General features: G+C 46.0%; 1 protein-coding gene across 4 annotated transcripts in view; it reads right to left on the bottom strand.

Annotated features, from left to right (window-relative positions):
* Nucleotides 1–15,414: 15,414 nt before the first annotated feature.
* Nucleotides 15,415–17,465, bottom strand: part of LOC147022052 (caskin-1-like) — a 268,997-nt gene continuing 266,946 nt past the window's right edge. For all 4 annotated transcript variants that reach the window (XM_085892623.1, XM_085892626.1, XM_085892624.1 and 1 more), the window contains one exon: nucleotides 15,415–17,150. In XM_085892623.1, the coding sequence (XP_085748749.1) occupies nucleotides 17,039–17,150 (112 nt within the window). In that variant the 3' untranslated portion in view covers nucleotides 15,415–17,038. The remainder of the gene's footprint in view (nucleotides 17,151–17,465) is intronic.

Raw genomic sequence — 17,465 nt, 5'->3', positions numbered from 1 at the left:
TTCAATGTCCTCGTCTCTGACCTTGTCGGATGGGTGGAGGACAAAAAGGAAAACGATTTATTTTTTTGTATACATTATTAAAGGCTCATATGAGAGCGAACACACAACGCACAACAACGGAAGGGGGTGGGGGCAGGAGACAAGAGGGTGGGAGAGGGATGGGGCGGGGAACACGGGGTAAACAAGATGCATACTTCAGGGACTTTCAGGTCCTTACACAACATGGGCTTTCGGGTCCTTAACACGGCAGGGAACTTTCGGGAAGGAAAGCAGGGAATTTGAAGGAGGTGGGTTTGGGGTGGATTAACGGGGGTAGAAAAGATCATGGTTTTGGATGGGGGAAGATAAGAGATGGTGGTGAACAGCTGTTTTGAAGACCTGGAGGAGGAGTGGGATTGAAGAGTGTGGGAGTTTGTTCCAAAGGTGGGAATAAAGAGGAATGAAAGAGTGAAGTTGAACAGTGATTCGTGATTTTGGTAGATTTACCAGAAGGGGGTTTCTGGTGGATCTTGAGCGCCCTTCAGAAATATGGGGGGGGGGACGGACGGACATATTACAGACAGAGCGGGGGGGGGAATGGGGGAGGCCAGAGCGGAGACGGGAGAAGACAGAAAGACCACCGACCTGCCTGCGGTGAGGGAGTAAGAGACCCAAAGACTCTGCCTCATCACAGGAGATGCCAATGATCTTAAATACCTTGGTTTCCACAGTGTGAAGCTGAGAAAGATGGGAGGCAGGAGTACCAGCACAGAGGGGAGAGCAGTACTCCATCAGGCTGCAGATGAAAGCTTTGCATGTGGTCAGGAGTTCAGGTGTGCCAAGAAAGGACTTTGCATGATGGACGATGCCCAGTTGGTGACTGGCTTTGGAGGCCAGCTTGGAAATGTGGCTTTCCCAGGAAAGATTATGGCAGATGGTGAGACCCAGAAGTTGAATGAAGGGACTTCCTTAAAAGGATTGTTAAGAAAGTAGATGGAGGGGTTTTCCAGATGGTCCTTTAAGAGAGACATAGTGAGAGTGTGAGATTTGTCTGGATTGAAAGACATGTTCCACGTGTTGGATCAGTTTGTGATTTTATCCAGATCTGCAGTGAGCGAAGAAGCTGCTGCTCGCCGGTCTGAGGGATGACAGATGGTACGGCAGAGGGTGGAGTCATCAGCAAAGAGATAAAGAGGATTTTCCAGAGAGTCGGAGAGATCATTGATGAAAACCAGAAAAAGAACAGGGCCCAGAACGCTACGTTGAGGAACTCCAGCCTGGACATGAAGAGGGAATGAGAGAACATGTTGGCTGTGACAGGAGAGGAAGTTTGCGAGATATGAGTGGAGATGTCCTTGGATACCATCGGAAGAGAGTTTGGCGAGTAGGGCAGGGTGGCTGGCCATATCGAAAGCACGCGATATGTTTAGGGATATGGCTCTGATTTCATGTCCGGCATTGAGTACCTCCATCCATTGTTATGCCTGGTGTTGGCTTTATGGTTAGGGCGGTGGGCTTGGGATCCGAGGATCCTGAGTTCAAATCCCACGTTTCTGTTGAATTAATACCAGGTGGGGTTGACTCTGCTTGTTATCCTTCTGAAGTCGGTAAAATGAGTGCCAGCTTGCTGGTATCCTGTGTCGGAGTGGTGACCTGTCCAGGATTGTGCCCAATAGCCAAGGAGACTGCTGAGGCAGCACCAATGCTCTGTACAGAGTATGGTCCAGATTGATGGATCCATTGTTGGGAGAGCAGAAGCAGCATCTCCAGGGTGGAGTAACCTGGTCTGAATCCAAATTTATGATTGGAAATCAAGTCATTGGAGAAGAGGAAGAATTTAATTATCATTATTTTTAATGTTGAGGGCTTCAGTCACGGATTAAGTAGTCCTCATCGAGAGCAAGACTTAAATAAAAGAACTGCATTGATGGAAAAGTAAGAAAAGAGAGAATAGTCTGAGAGTTTTTGATGAAGTAAAAAAAAAAATCTGCTTTTTGAAAAGGGGAAGGTCATAAGTGTTTGGGAAGACGTGAGAAGGTAAAGAGTTCCAGAGTTTGACAGTGGAGGGGAAGTAACAAACATGGTAATGGCCCACCCTTGAGTTGCTAATGGCCACACACTAATCATGTGATGTAGTGGATTGTGGAGTATTCCTTGGTCTCCCTAATGGTGGAGGTACACAAACAGCAAGTTCTAGTGAGCAGAAACTGACGTGATATCTGGAGAGAAGAGAAAGAGAGCCTACGCTTTTGATGTGTCATAATTTGAGCGGGTCGAGTTTTGAGGTCACGTTGGTAAAGTTGATAAGACAAATAACTTTGGATTCGATTTTGTCCAGGAAGTATGTGGAGCTGGAACCTTCCCAGATGTTAGAGCAGTACTCTAAACAAGGACGGATCAATCCTTTATATAGTTGGAGCAACTGCTCAGAGGAGAAGAATCTTCGACATATTAACAGCACTCCTAATTTCTTCGAGGCAGACTTAGCTATTTGTGTAATGTGTGGATTCCAGGATACATTTTATGTCAGAGTAATACCTAGTAGGTTTATTACATCACATGGTGTAATTGTAGAACTTTCAAAAGAGATTGGAGAGTTGAGAGGAGTTTTAGAGAGAGATGAGAAGAAATTGAGTTTTTGAAGCATTAAACTTAACTTGATTACATTTGCCCCACTTGGAGATCTTGTCCAAATCCGAATTTAAGGAGGTGGCTGTGATGTAGATGTAGATGTAGATCGAGTGAGGGAAGATGGAGCAGATGGGAAAGACATGGAGGAATGCAATGTTGAGTCATCAGCATACGAGTGCATTTGGTTATTTGTGGAAGAAAGAAGTTCATTGATAAAAAGAAGGAAGAGCGTTGGAGACAGAGCTGAACCCTGAGGCACACCACTGGTGATAGGGAAAGGGGGAGATGTTGAACCATCAACAACTACGGAGATGGAGCATTCAGAGATGACGCTCGATATGAGAGAGCGGAGTGAAGGAGGAAAGCCGAAAAAGGGAAGCTTGGATATCAGACCCCGATGCCAAACTCTGTCAAAGGCTTTTGAGATATCAAGGCCAACAACAAGGGATTCCCCAAAGTCTCTCAAAGAAGAGGCCCAGACATTAAAGATATCACCTGTAGATCTTGCCATGCGAAAGCCGTATTGGTGGTCAGATAAAAGACTGAGAGATTCAAGATGCTTAAGAAAATGGGAATTGAGAAGACATTCAAAGACTTTGGAACCAGTAGAAGTCAGAGCAAGAGGACGGCAGTTAGAAGGGTTTGAACGATCACCCTTCTTTAAAATAGGTTGGATTAAGTCATGTTTCCAGGAAAGAGGAAAAGTTGGGTTTCTAAACAAAAACGAAACAAACGACCAAGCACTGGTGCAAGTTCTGAAGCACATTCCTTCAAGACACGGGGAGGAATGCCATCTTGCCCGTAGGCCTTGCTTGAGTCCAGAGAGAGGAGTATTTTTTTGACTGCATGAAAAGAGATTGTCGGGAGAGACATAGGATTGGTGAGGGGGATGGGAGCATCAGAGGGAGGTAGAATGTTAGAGTCATCCAGTGTGGAGCTGGAGGAGAAAAGAAAACCAAAAAGAGTTGCTTTATCGTTCGGAGAGACAGCGATAGTATCATCGGAACGAAAAAGCGAAGGAAAGGTAGAGCGACAGAAGTTGTTGGAGATGACTAGAAAGATCTATTAACGGAAGATGAGTGGTTGTCACATTTCATTTGAATATGGAAACGCTTCGCTTCATGAATAACATGTTTGCAATGATTTTTGGCAGATATGAAATCTGAATGCGAGTCGGAGGAAGAAGAGTTTTTCCATGTCCGATACGCGGCATCCCTCGCACGAATGGCCGCAGAGCAGGAACTATTGAACCAAGAATTGGTCAGAGAGATAGACTTGAAAGAGAAGGGGATATAAGCCTCCATTCCTGCAACAATAACCTCAGCTATACACTCAGCAAAGATGGAGGCATCGCCCGAGGAGAGGCAGTCGTCTTTACTGGGAAAGTCAGAAAGGAAGTTTCGTAAACCAGTACAGTCAGCATTGTTGAAATGCCAATACTGGAGTTTCGTCGGAGCAGTCGGATGAGAAGAAGTGGTGGTAAGTAAAGTGATGTTCATAAGATTGTCTGAAGTGATGATGGATTCCATCACCTTGCTGATGTTTGAGAGAAGGCTGATTGGTCTGTAGTTGCAGGGATCTGATCTGTCCCGAGGTCTGGGTGGAGTCCCTATATACGAGGAGTCGCGACAACTTGCAATTTGACGCCAATTTGTTTCCATCGAGAGCGGCGTACCGAACCTGTTGCCATTGTGTGTGAAGCGTAATGTGTCCGTTTCTAATCAAGTGGACTTTATCTGTGCCAAAAAGGAAGATTGTATGACTTAATGCTTTATCGTCGCTCTTCCAACACATCAGTTCCAACACGTCGCTCTGCTTTTTCTTCCCTTTGAAGTTCATTCTTCCCACAGAGGAGACATTCATAAAGAAAAATATCGACACCCTTTTGTGCACCATCTGGAATTCCAGACGATATTAGCATCTTCATCTGATCACTTTGTTTTTAGCTTATCTGGAACTTCCATTCCAGATAAGGTATTGTCATAGCGCACCGTCCCTCCGTCCGTCTCCTTTTTCGACTTCTCCAGCCAAGCCGCTGAGCCGATCCGGCTGAAATTTTGTAGCAACGTTCCTCTCCTGACTGGTAATAGGAATTGCAAAGATCATTCAGGTCACATGACTTTAAGTAGGTCAAAATGGCTGACTTAGTAAATTCCTTTAAAAAATCTTCTCCAGACCCACCGGTCAGAATGCTACCAAATTTGGCCTACAACATTTGGGTTTATAGCCTGGTGTTGGCTTAGCGGTTAGGGTGGTGGCTTGGGATCCGAGGGTCATGAGTTCAAGCCCTGTTTTGTCCGATGAATTAACACCAGGGGGTTGACTCAGCCTGTCATCCTTCTGAGGTCGGCGAAATGAGTACCAGTGTAGAAGCCAAAAGGCTGCACACGATGGGAAGGGGCATTGATGGATTTATTAAATCTGGTATCGGTGTGGTGCAGGCATGATGGGCCTAATGGCCTCCTCCTGTGCAAAAAATTCCTTGTAACATCAGGACAGGGTCGTGATGTTAAACTGTGGAGGTCATGCTGATCACGTGACTGGAGATGTGTTGAAATGGTGGACTTCCGAAAAATTTTGGAAAACACGTAAATTCCTTCAAAAATCTTCCTCACCAGATGCACCAGTCAGAATTTTACCAAATTTGAGATACAGCATTAGGCCAGGGCCCAGATAAGCTACAGGTCCAGCGGTCCTATTTTTTACATTGAGTTTGATTTATCAGTCATTCTGCTTACTTCGGGTTCACAAGAAACCACCATGAAGTTTCTGTAGTAGAGCATATGGTATCTGATGCCTTCAGGTGCATCAATGGGAAGTGACCTTATGTCACAATGGGAAGTCACAATGGGAAGTGACCTTTCATAGTACCTCGAATCCTCCGAGTGCTTTCTGCATTGTCTAACTAATGCAGCCTTCTGACTTTCCACCCACATCCGAGTGGGTATTCAATGGTAAAAATGGTCCAGTGGATTTACTTCCCACATGCACGATGAAGATGGATGGCTGGTTGGATGTCAAAGGAACAGGCGACATTGCTCATCTGTGATTCTTATGTGGTCATGTCATACTTATGATAATTAGACTGGTTTGTAATCAATCTTGAGTGACAAATTCAGAGTGCATGTATCGAGTCCTAGCAAGGTGACCTGGCGTTGCCTATTGCTGTTCTAACCCTGTTGGCATTTTTAAGAAATCAAATTTTATTTTTCCATTTTTTTTTTGTAGGGGCTGAAAGCACTTCCTTACATCCACCAAGGAAGGGGTCGGGGATCATTTAATATTACCAGTCACTGAGCTACAAAGGCTTAGGTACTGTGGAGTGATGTAAAAAAATATACATATATATCCCCAAAAAATCTAACTTTTATGTTTTACATTTGAATTTTTATTTTTTTATGCCTAAAACACTCCCCAGCACTTACCGATGAACCTTTGAAAGTATAGAAATATATATCTATATATACATATATAAATACATAAATAATGTATAAATATATTCCTCTCCGTTATTACAATGTATATATTGTGACGCTTCTGGGAAGCGAGACCCCAAAGCAATGACACACAACATATCGCGTCATCTCGAGTCAATTATTCCATTATTTCATGTTCCAGATGGGGTCCTCTCCTTGTGTCTTGTGGGTTACTAAGGGAATATGCATTGTGAGGGATTAGTTATGTTTTCTCCACCTTTCCCCCCATATTCTACTTTTATCACATACACGATCGAGCACTCTCTGCGAACCACCTAAATTGCATATGTGCTCCAAAACCACATTTGAATCTGCGTGCCAGAATCCAACAGTCACCTCCATCACAATAGCCTATTCACAGCAATTGTTTCTCAATACCAGTGACAACCAGACTGCTTGCTTCAAACACAAATCTCACTTTGTTTCCATCTCACTCAAAACCCACCATTCAAGCTCACCCTTCCAGCCTTCGCCCAGAGCATACATTGCCATTGTCCGACAATGCCGCTTCAACGACTACACCAACCTCCTTACGCTTCACCACGACAACCGCCTTCCTGCACCTCCAGGTTGTCTCACCTTGTCAAAGGACGATTTCGGACAGCACTCACACCCAAGCCCAGTGCTGCTGAAAATGGAGCCTGTTACACGTGAGCGCAAGTGTGTGCTCCCCATTCCATTATGTTCCTGTACCAGCAAAGACCACCTTGTTATCCAGCATGCCATCGACACCATTCCTGGCAAATGGGGACCACTGCACAATGGCCCCATGTTTAGTCGAGAGCTTGTGCTTGTGCCACGGTTTGGGATGTTCGAAGAATGCTTCAAAATCAGAAGCTCGCGGAAAGGGTGACGTCACATCGGAGCACATCTGGGTCAATGGGCACGCCATGTTCAGAGCCAAGAAGGCAGTTTGGCCGCAGTGTGAAGCGAGAGCCCAGACCAGCAATACCACCCATTAGATTGTGCTATTTCTTTCACATTTTCTCTCTCTTCCGTATCGTCTACTGTGGATGCATAAACAGTATCAGCGAGCACAACGCCTGGCCAAACATTCTTTTGGGGGCAGCAACTGACTCACACTCTGTCCATTCTTTATCTAAAGCACTGACACCACACACCGCTCGCACGTTTTCAACATGCATCTTGACACCCTTTCACCCCCCCCTTGCCACCACCGTCATCTTCCACACACTTAGGACCAGCACATGCCCACATGTTTTTGGCAAGTCAGCCAGGTCGCCAATGCTTCAGCGTCTCTTATCTCTCTCTCTCTCTCTCTCTCTCTCTCTCTCTCTCTCTCTCTCTCTCTCTCTCTCTCTCTCTCTCTCTCTCTCTCTCTCTCTCTCTCTCTGATATTGTTGTGGGCTGGGGTTCAGTGGCAATAAACGACCACTAGGTGGAGCGGTGGAGTCGTCACCCACCGAACACCCGGAATTTAGGTCATGACTCACGGATAAGTCCGAAGGTCATGGGTCCCTTAGCGGACCGTGGTCGCCAATACTTCGACGGCACGGGGTAGGGTCAATTGCCTAATTTCAATATACCTAAGTACCGACGCCATCAAATTACCGGGGATGTCACACCCTCGACGGACCTCGGGCAGAACGGGCTGTTTACCGAGCCCAATCCAGGTGTAAACCAAGCGGGGATTACTAAGATCCGTCGGTACAAATGAAGAATTTACCAGCCCGAATGGCCTTACTAATTCTCAAACCCGCACCTTGCTAGGCCAATGAAGGAAAGCACAAAAAACGAGCTGGTACATTTAACAGGGGTTTATTTTACGAAGAATAATCTGGGAAGGGAACACAGAACAGAGTTATCACGAATAAAAGGCAGGCAATGTACAAGCAAAGGAAAGCACTTACACAATTCTACTTAATAGCCTGTTCCCACGATCACGATGCGCGGCACGATTGAAATTGTGGTCTTAATCGTGGACTAATCATGGTGATCCTATCAGATATTATCAGATCTTGAGGTCAGTCGTAGCAATCGTGTTAATCGTAGAAAATTTTTGAACGGTTCAAATTTTTTCTCCGATCAACACGATCAATTGTCAATCAGGATCATCGTATCAGATTGGTATTGCAATGTAACAAAGCGCGACAGATCGCATCTAATCGTGTTTCCAAATCGTGGTGATCAGGATCGATCTTAGACAAGACAAACACCACGCTCTGTTGAGATGTGTTCTCAACTCTGTAAAAGTTCAAGAAACAATGAAGTCCATGGTCAGTCGGGCTGTATATATACCCGTCGGGGTCCAGTTGTAGCTCAAATCATAATCACCCTCGGTCATGATCGTGAAAGACATCGCGACCACAATCGTATCCTATCGTAACGGAGCGAATCGGTTCTTCATGAATGTATCAGAACGTATCTGCACGTACCAGATCGTCCCAATTCTGGGAACCCGATCGTGATGATCGTGTCAGATCGAGACCCAATCGTGGACTCAATCGAAACAATCCTATCGGAACGTATGTGATCGTATCTGAACGGAAGATCAGACCGTGACAGATCGTGACACCTGAAATTGACAAATCGTGAACAGATCGCTTTCGAGCGCAACAAATCGTATCAGAACGTATTGACTCGGATCACCTCGTATCCAAACCTGAAATTTCAGAGAAATTCCATGATCAGCTACGAATCGCCAATCATGGCGTTCGTAACGGATCGCACGACAGTGGGAACCTAGTTAAACAGACTGGGCCCACGGACACACACACACACACACACACACACACACTCACACACACACACACACACACACACACACACACACACACACACACACACACACACACACACACACACACTCACACCCAAAAGAACTGGACCCCATGGGTCTATCTCGGTCAAGCCAGGCCGGGGTACCTGTCCGCTTTGTCCGGCCACACCGACTCCGAAACCACCACGGAGGGACCCGAACCCACGACCCGAAGTCCACGGCCCACGAACGAGGCCGTTCAACCATGATCACCACTGTCTCAGACCGCTCCAGCCACGACCACGACCGTCTGCAGAACGCTCGTCGCCAACCACAGACCGCGCCGCAATTTCCACGATCATCGTCTGCCGAACGCTGGTTCAGACAACCACACTCCTCTTTTGGTGGGAGGGGTTCTTCTCCCCACCACTCACCTCCTGATTGGACGGTGAGTTGTCAGGCGACTCGTGGTGGCTGACCGATTGGCTGGGGCGCGCGTGTGGTGCTCGGCCCTCCGCTCATTGGCTGGAGGAAACGCTCTCTGCTCCTCCTCGGAGCGGAGCTTCGAACAGAGGCGATGAAGGCTCCGCCCATGTCCTCAGCCAAAAGCATGTGCGTAATGGCAACTGGGTCGAGTGCAGGACGGCGCGCTGTTGTTGTTGTTGTTGTTGTAGTAGTTGTTAAAAGATCTAATAAACCTGACCATACAATAATTAGAAGCACACACATGTAATTCCCATTTGACAGAAGGAAGAATTCTAACTACAAACACATACTTATCAAAATAACTGAACTACAGGGACTCTGGCTGTTTGTGTGCACAAGGTTTCCAAATTCGTAACAATATACCCTTCCGCAGAATGAACCTGATAGCACCTGTGATGTTAATATAAGTGAGATTGTATTATCCATATAGATCGGAGTAATTTCGACTCTTTGTCCCTTTGGCCATTCATGTTTGTCTCTTTGTCACACACACGGGATTACTGCACGTCCCTGCTGTACGGAGGCCCATGTAAATAAACCCCTGTCTTTACTTAAACACATGATTTTCTTCGCTCACTTTATGAACACATCCCTGTTCATTGTTCATATTAACCTGCTCGTAATGTCCTTTCCTCCATTGGTCCAGCACAGTCTGCAGCATTCTTAGATGGGAAGTTTTACCCCATGTGATTTGCTCATGTTAGCCAGTGCGTACCCACTGTTCTCGCTCAGGTCAGGTCAGGTCAGGTATGGGAGCATGCGCTGGAGAAGAACGTCGATGTGTCCACTTTCCGCCGGTATTTCAGGGGTCTCCATCTGGCCATCCCCCAGGCAGATGCCTGGCCCATCCCCATTCCTTGAGGTGCTGATCAACCTGCTGAAACCACGAGGCACATGGTCGAACCAATGGCCTCTTCAACTCATGAGGCTCCCTCGCTGAGAGAATCTGGTGAGCAGGATCAGCATCAGGAAAACGAGCCACGTGTCCATACAGCTGCAGCTGATATGAACTATGCAGGTCACAAATCTCATTTAAGTCTCTCAGCAAGCGCTTGTTGGACACAAAGTACCACCAGCGATAGCCAAGGATTCTCCAAAGAGACCTGGTACCAAAGGAATTGGGTCTCAATCTCAGAGTCCAAGTCTCACATCCGTCGAGCAAGACTGGAAGCACCAAGGCCCTGAAGACTCGGACTTTCATCCTCCTGCACAGGTACCAATAGTGCCACACCCCATGATACAGTGAACCCATGACTCCCCAGGCCCGACCCAGACGTCTATTGACCTCTGGCTCACAGCCAGCAAAGACATGAATATCACTGCCACAGTAAGTGAATCCCTCCATGACCTCAACATACTCACCACAAACTGGTACAGACAAGATAGCAGCATCCAAGATGTCATTGAAAGCCTGGATCTCAGTTTTGATCTAGGAAACCCGTAATCCCAGAGACTCCGGCTCCTCATTCAGCACCTCGAGGGCCCCCAAATGGATATCTAGAGTCTCTGCAAAGATGACTGCATCATCTGCGAAATCAAGGTCAGAGATATTGACATTCCCAAATGATGCACCGCAGCTTGATCTCTCTGACATCCTCCGCCGAATCCAATCCATACAAGCGGTGAAAAGTGTGAGGGCCAGTACACACCCCTGATGAAGTTCAGTAAAAACTGGAAATAAGTCGGAGATAGTACCACCACATCTCACAGCACTCTCAGTACTTGAGTATAGTTCAGACATCAGATTGATCAGTTTTGGTGGCACCCCATGAAGACCAAGAATGTTCCAGAGGGAATCCCAATTTAATGAATCAAACAATTTACAGAGATCAACATATGCTGCAAGCAGCCCCTGCTGAAACTCTCGTTTGCCTTTGGTGAGGACTCAAAGGGCAAGGATACGGTTAATCGTTGACCTCTCTGGGGTAAATCCTGACTGCTCTGGGCGCTGGTGCTCAAGCAGATGGTGGCGAACCCTATCAATAATTATCCGAGCAAAGACCTTGCCCGGCACTGAGAGCAGTGTCACCCCTCAGTCGTGGTTGCAGGTTTGGTGATCAACCTTCCTTTCCAGAGAGGGACAACGAGTTCCCTCTTCCAGTCAGTTGAGATGGTGCCTGTGTTCCAGGCAGAGCACAGAACTGCATGCAATGACATGAGTACAGCATTTCCACCAGCCTTGAGAAGTTCAGCCTGGATGCCACAGATCCCTGGAGCTTTACCCCATTTTAACTGGTTCACCGCAGCCCATGTTTCCACAAAAGAAGGTGGATCACAGTTGATTGGAGGGTCAGCAGTCGGGATGGTAACACCCCTGACATCCAACTCAACAGCGGGTGAATAAGCCTGGTATAACCATTCAACGTAACCAGCCCAGAGGGACTTCACTTCAGACTCCTCTGTCAAGAGCCTACCACCCTCCGCTCTAACTGCAGTACACTGAGGGACGGGCTTTGAGGAAAGGAATGCACGAATTCCCCTGTAAGCAGGATGAGAATCACGACCACAGGTGATGCACTACCCCCTCAGATTCCTCGCACATTGACCTCCTTATCCACCCCCAGCACACGTGCAGTTTTACACCTCAACTCCCTGAACAGCTCAGCTCTGCCATTACGTCTGGCCCGATGACTCTGGACGATGGTATCCAGTGTCCCTTGAGAGACAAATTTTTTCTTTGCCCGATGGTGAGTTCCAAGACATTGACTGGCAACATTAAGGACGGTGGTCTTGAAGGCACTCCACAACTCTTCAGGATTCCAAAAAGCACCCAGACCCCCCAAATCCCCACTCAGCCAGTTCACAAACTCCTCAGCTATCCACTCATCCTTAAGCTTGCCAACATCCAGCTTAGGCTGGGATGGTACTATTCTCCTGGATTGAAGCTGAAACTTCAGAGTTGCTACAACAAGCCTGTGGTCGGTATTGAGGAACTGAGCACTCCGGTAGACCCTGCAGTTCTGGATCATCCTCCAGCGACCATCAACAAGCACATGGTCAATCTTCTTTGCCACACCACCAGCGTTGGAATACCAAGTCCAGTGATGAGCTTGTGGGCGCTGAAACCATGAACCAGCCACCCTAAGTTCACGACTTCTAGCAAAGTCAAGTAACTTAGTGCTATTGTGGTTCACAGTTCCAGACCCATGGGGACCAACACACGTCTCGTAACCATCACTATCAGTTCCAGTCAATGCATTGAAATTCCCCAAGACTGGAAGAGTATCTCACCTGGGGCACTGATTAACCACAGACTCGAGCGTGAAATAGATTGCGTCCTTCATGATGAGATCACTCACCTGAGTCGGAGCATATACAGAGACCAGGGAAACACGACCAGAACAATAGTAGGTGTAACCACCCGCCATGATCTCACCATTATCCTGTCTCCAAACCTCAGAGAGTGGCTGCAATACTGAGGTTCAAACACTGGAGCTCAGATGATAACAGAGTGAGGTGATTAGATTGTAATCTCACTCGGCCATACTTAAATAGATAGATGGGTACGTACTGAGGGCATGGTCTTCGATTGATCAGTCAGCTCATCAGGTAAACAGTGCCAGACAGGAAACCCTGTTAGAGTTGACAAGTGAACTGACGTCCGTGTTTGCTTAGCAACCCGTCAGGCCACGGAGTTATTCACAGCATGACAGCTTACAGAAAGAAGGATAATCAGATTCAGGAAAGTCTACTTTCATAAATTTGGCAAAAGATTGGCATCTGCAGTTTAACAGAAAGAAATGTCAGGTGATTGAGATGGACAAGAATAATGAAAATAGAGATTAGATAATGTAAAAGGAAATGCAGGGACGTGTCACACAAGAGAAGGACCTGAGGGCGGTAATACTCGTAGTTCCAGGTGATAAGCAGACAGGACAGTGCCAGGCAAATATAGGAAAGCAAACCGGGGTTTAGGTGTTATTCGGAGGGGGATACATGATAAATCAAAGGATGTGTTTTTTACACTGCACAGGAATTTAGTGATGCTTGATCTGTAATATTGTGTTCAGTTTTGGAGCCCCACATCCGAGGAAGTCCATGGCTGCTGTAGAGAGGGTTCAGCATTGGGCAACTACATTGATTCCAGGGCGATGCCAAGACTGAGATATGAAGAGCGGCTCAAGGAGACAGGAGTTTATGCAGTACAGTACATAAGAAAGGAAGCAAATACAAGGGGGGTTTGATTGAGATGTTTAAGATAATGAAGGGCAGAGACAAAATAAGTGCGAAATGATTTTCCAGCAGAATGGACAGTGATAGGACCACTGGTCCAGGGGCCATAACCTGAGAGTGATGAAGAGGAGAATCTGGACAGTATAAGGCAGGAAACTTTCAGTCAGAGTCGTTAATGCATGGAAGTCGACTTAGAAAGGTAGTGGTAACATAAAGAGTAGATAGTTTAAAATTGGAATTACATAGGTACCTAGAAACATTGGAGATAGAAGCATACAGGGATATTTGCTGGACTTGTAGGTCGCAATGGCATGTGGATGGGTGAAGTATACAATATACATGTGTAGTAATTGTGTAGGAAAGTCTCATCCCTGATGGCTGTGGAATGGTCCACCTTCACCACCCTCCCCCCCCCAATTTATAAAAATCTACTGATAGTAATAATAAAACCGTGACTTTAAATATTATTTTGTTTGAAAACTTTGCATATATTATGGCAGTTCTCTGCGACTCCTATTGAGATTACGTCTGTGGCGAGAGATGAATTTGTTTGGACTGGTGTTGGTGTAGTACAAGCATGATGGGCTGAATGTCCTCATTCTGCATCAAAGTTCCTTGTTGACTACAACCACTACCCTAACCACCACTCATACCCTTACCACCCCTCCTGCAGTACCCCACCCTCCACTCCAACTACCATCACTCCCACCTCTACCTGAACTCTTAACCTTGCCCTTACCCCTACCTCCATTCCGACCACCACGTTTACCCCTACGTCCACACTCCTACCCCAACTTCCACTCATACCCCTACCCCAATCTCCACTCATACCCTTACCTCCAATTCTATGTCTACCTCCACCCTACCCTAACCTCCACTTCTACCCTTACCCATGTCTCCATGCCTACATCTACCTCCACTCCTACCCTTCCCCTTAACCCTACCCCCACCCAAACCCCCACCACTATACAATCTCCACCTCTACCCAAACCTCCAATCATAGATACTCCTCCTTCCACTCATACCCCTACCTCTACTTCCACCACTACTCCCATGATGTGGAGCACTAGTTTGTAATTTCCACAACTGTCAACCCAATTTTCATGTGGTATTTGTACACCCGGTGTCCGGGTTGACATAACACTTGGTCGGTAACATGCTGGCTGGCGTGAGACGTGCTCCTCTTTTTCCTGCATCAGTTTGAACCTGTAAATAAAATGTTTATCCTCAACAGCACGAGGACTAGCTGATATATCCAAGCAGTATCGACATAACGCCAAACTCCACTCTTACTTCAAAACGTGGTTCTTACCTAAACAACGCTTAGTGGAAGCGTTTTTGACACAAAAGCATCTCTTGAACACGTTTTGTGTGCAGTTCATGATTGTAATGCAGAAGTACCTGCATTCCATGGAATAGCACTCCTCTCCAGCACCAATTGTCAAAAGCCTCCAGATGTTGCCCATATCGAGAGCTTTTTAGTGCGTTTGCTGATGTCGTGCACTTAGAATGGATCTTGTTCAAGTTACTCATTGCTGTTTTTTTCCCATCCTAGACACCATTCTAATCTCCTATAAATAACTTCCATCATTAGTGACCAAAGTTCCAAAAAAACCTGTAGCTCTCTGTTATTTCTGAAGTTTTTTTTAATCTCTCTCAAATTTCCTTTTCTTCACGTATTATCATTATCTTGCTGGTATTGATGTTTAAGCCTGATGCTTCGCTTTCCTCTCTGGGCTGCTACCCATGGCAATCTCCTTGTACCTCGTAATCAAAGGTCCCTTGCTACTGCCTAATCGCTGGTATGCCCCGTGAATGGTGAACCACCGAAGGAAGATTATGTGGGGGGAAAAAAATTGGAGGGAAAAGTTCAATACACTTGATGGAAAATATATTTGCACAATATGTGGAAACTTTTTGGTCTTGCAGACGAACAAAATGAAACACAGATCACGATGGGGAAAGTTTATTTCAAAGTTGTGCCCCGCATTTGGGGTGGGAGGGAAAAGGTTTGCGGGTAGTTGAAACTAAGCTGCCAAATTAAGGGCACATTGCTGCTTCATGCGAGGTATTTTCCATGGTAAAAGTGTTTGGTGGCTCAAGCCATGGAAGGGCCTTTGTGGGAGGTTTTCACTTTCGATTTTCTGTCTGTATTTTGATTTGTTTTTGCTACGATAATGGTGTGGTCGTTCACTCCGGTTATAATGGAAACTATAACTGCGAAAGCCTATCGTGTGATTACAGGAAGATTGCCAACTTCGAGGCTGAGTAAAACTTCTCACAGTTTTTTTTTTTTTTTAATTAGGTCCGTTGAAAATATAGGAGCTCCTTTTTGCAGGGAGGTTTTGGATCGAATGAGGCTGTTGGAATGTTGGTTTGCGTGAAAAGGAGCCGCAAAATTGAGGCAACAACGACTCGAGCCGATTGTTAGCGTCTTTGCAGGAGCAAGTGAAGCGACGTGGCCTGCGGTAGGTAGCAATGCCATTGATCATTTTCTATCTTTGCATCCACCGTATAGGCCCACAGCTTTCCGTGCGTGTGTAGAATTTAGCCAAGAAGGCCACCATTTAGACATTCTTGGATTTTTGTTGCATTTGCATTTGCATTTTTACAACAGCTTTGGAATGCTAAGGGTCGTGCAAATAGATCCACATTGGTCGTGTTGAGTTGACCATCATGGGATAGATGCATCAGCATCATATTCCCCTGTGCTTTACAATGAATGACCATGAAATAGTCATTCTGTGCAACCTGATTGCAGCCGCAAGACTGCATTTAGAACTCCTTCTTAACCCTCGTACTGTTTGTTGTGCACTGTCAGACGAATTGTGTTCGATTTTCAAATGGAAACATAAACGAACCGATAACATGGTTGAAATTGAGAAAGGTCTTCGGATGAAGTAGCCACTTACAATGTTTAAAACCTTTATGGTTACCATTAAACTGTTGTCCTTCCCCCCAATGTAGACACGACATTAAATTCAGTTCCAGCGGAATAAACCCCACACACTGCGTGTACAAAAGGTCACCACAAAAAAGCAACAGGAAGGGAGTGACCATCGTGGTGGCAGGACCAGCAAGGGCTTCTATCCCATAGTAGGATAAATGCTGCAATGATTTGTAACCATCGAACGCAAGACCTCTATTTAATACTGCTTCGATCCCATAACAAATCTGCAACGAAAGCAATCTTGAATACCTCTTCAGCAGTTCCATCAATAATAGGTATTCTCCTTATATATCTCCAACTGGATCTCACTTATATCTCAAATGAAAGTGCAGGTAAAAGACAAAAAATGGGTAATTACAGTGGCAGACGAGATAAAGGAAGAAGTTTTCTTTTTTGTAATTAACTCTCTCTAGTTCATACTTGTGCTCTTATAACCTCAGTCAAGTTTGTCGAGAACAAGCGATTCATGGAGATGTGTTGAAAGGAAAGGGTGGAGGAATGGAGTTGACACCTGATCCAATCTCTTAAGCTATGGGAGTTCAATCTCTTTGACCACTACTGACATCAAACGTCCCCAGGCTCCAGATGGGACACTGGTTTGTGGGTGGAAGATGGTTTCATCGTCTACTCGAGCATCGCCTCCAGCTGATCGGTGAGGTCGTCAAACATGCTTCCGATGTCATCCAAAATGCTGCTGCTGCTCTCGACAGGCTTTTCTGCTTCGGTCTTCAGGGTCCTTGCATGCACAAACAGCCGCAAACAACATTTATTGTCATCATTATTTCCTATAACTACTCAAAATGCTGTACATTTCAAATAGGGTTGATTGAAGAGAGATGGAGATGGAGGATGGTGCAAAAGGAACTTGGCAATGAACTTGGAGTGGGGAAGGTGTCACAGAAGAGAATGGACATGATGGTGAAGGAGTTGATTTTGGAGGGAGAGTGGCAGGGAGTGTCACAGACAAGGAGTACATTGGGATAAGGTACGACTTGGCAGTCTTAGAGTGGCAAGTAGTGATAAAGTGGGAAGCAGTGGAGCAAAGTGGGTA

This window comes from Eptatretus burgeri, chromosome 8 (assembly GCF_056783735.1).
Source record: "Eptatretus burgeri isolate ZD-2024b chromosome 8, Ebu_testis_v1, whole genome shotgun sequence".
Classification (NCBI taxonomy): domain Eukaryota; kingdom Metazoa; phylum Chordata; class Myxini; order Myxiniformes; family Myxinidae; genus Eptatretus; species Eptatretus burgeri.
The sequence above is the reverse complement of the archived record's forward strand: the minus strand, read 5'-3'. Positions and strand labels throughout refer to the sequence as shown.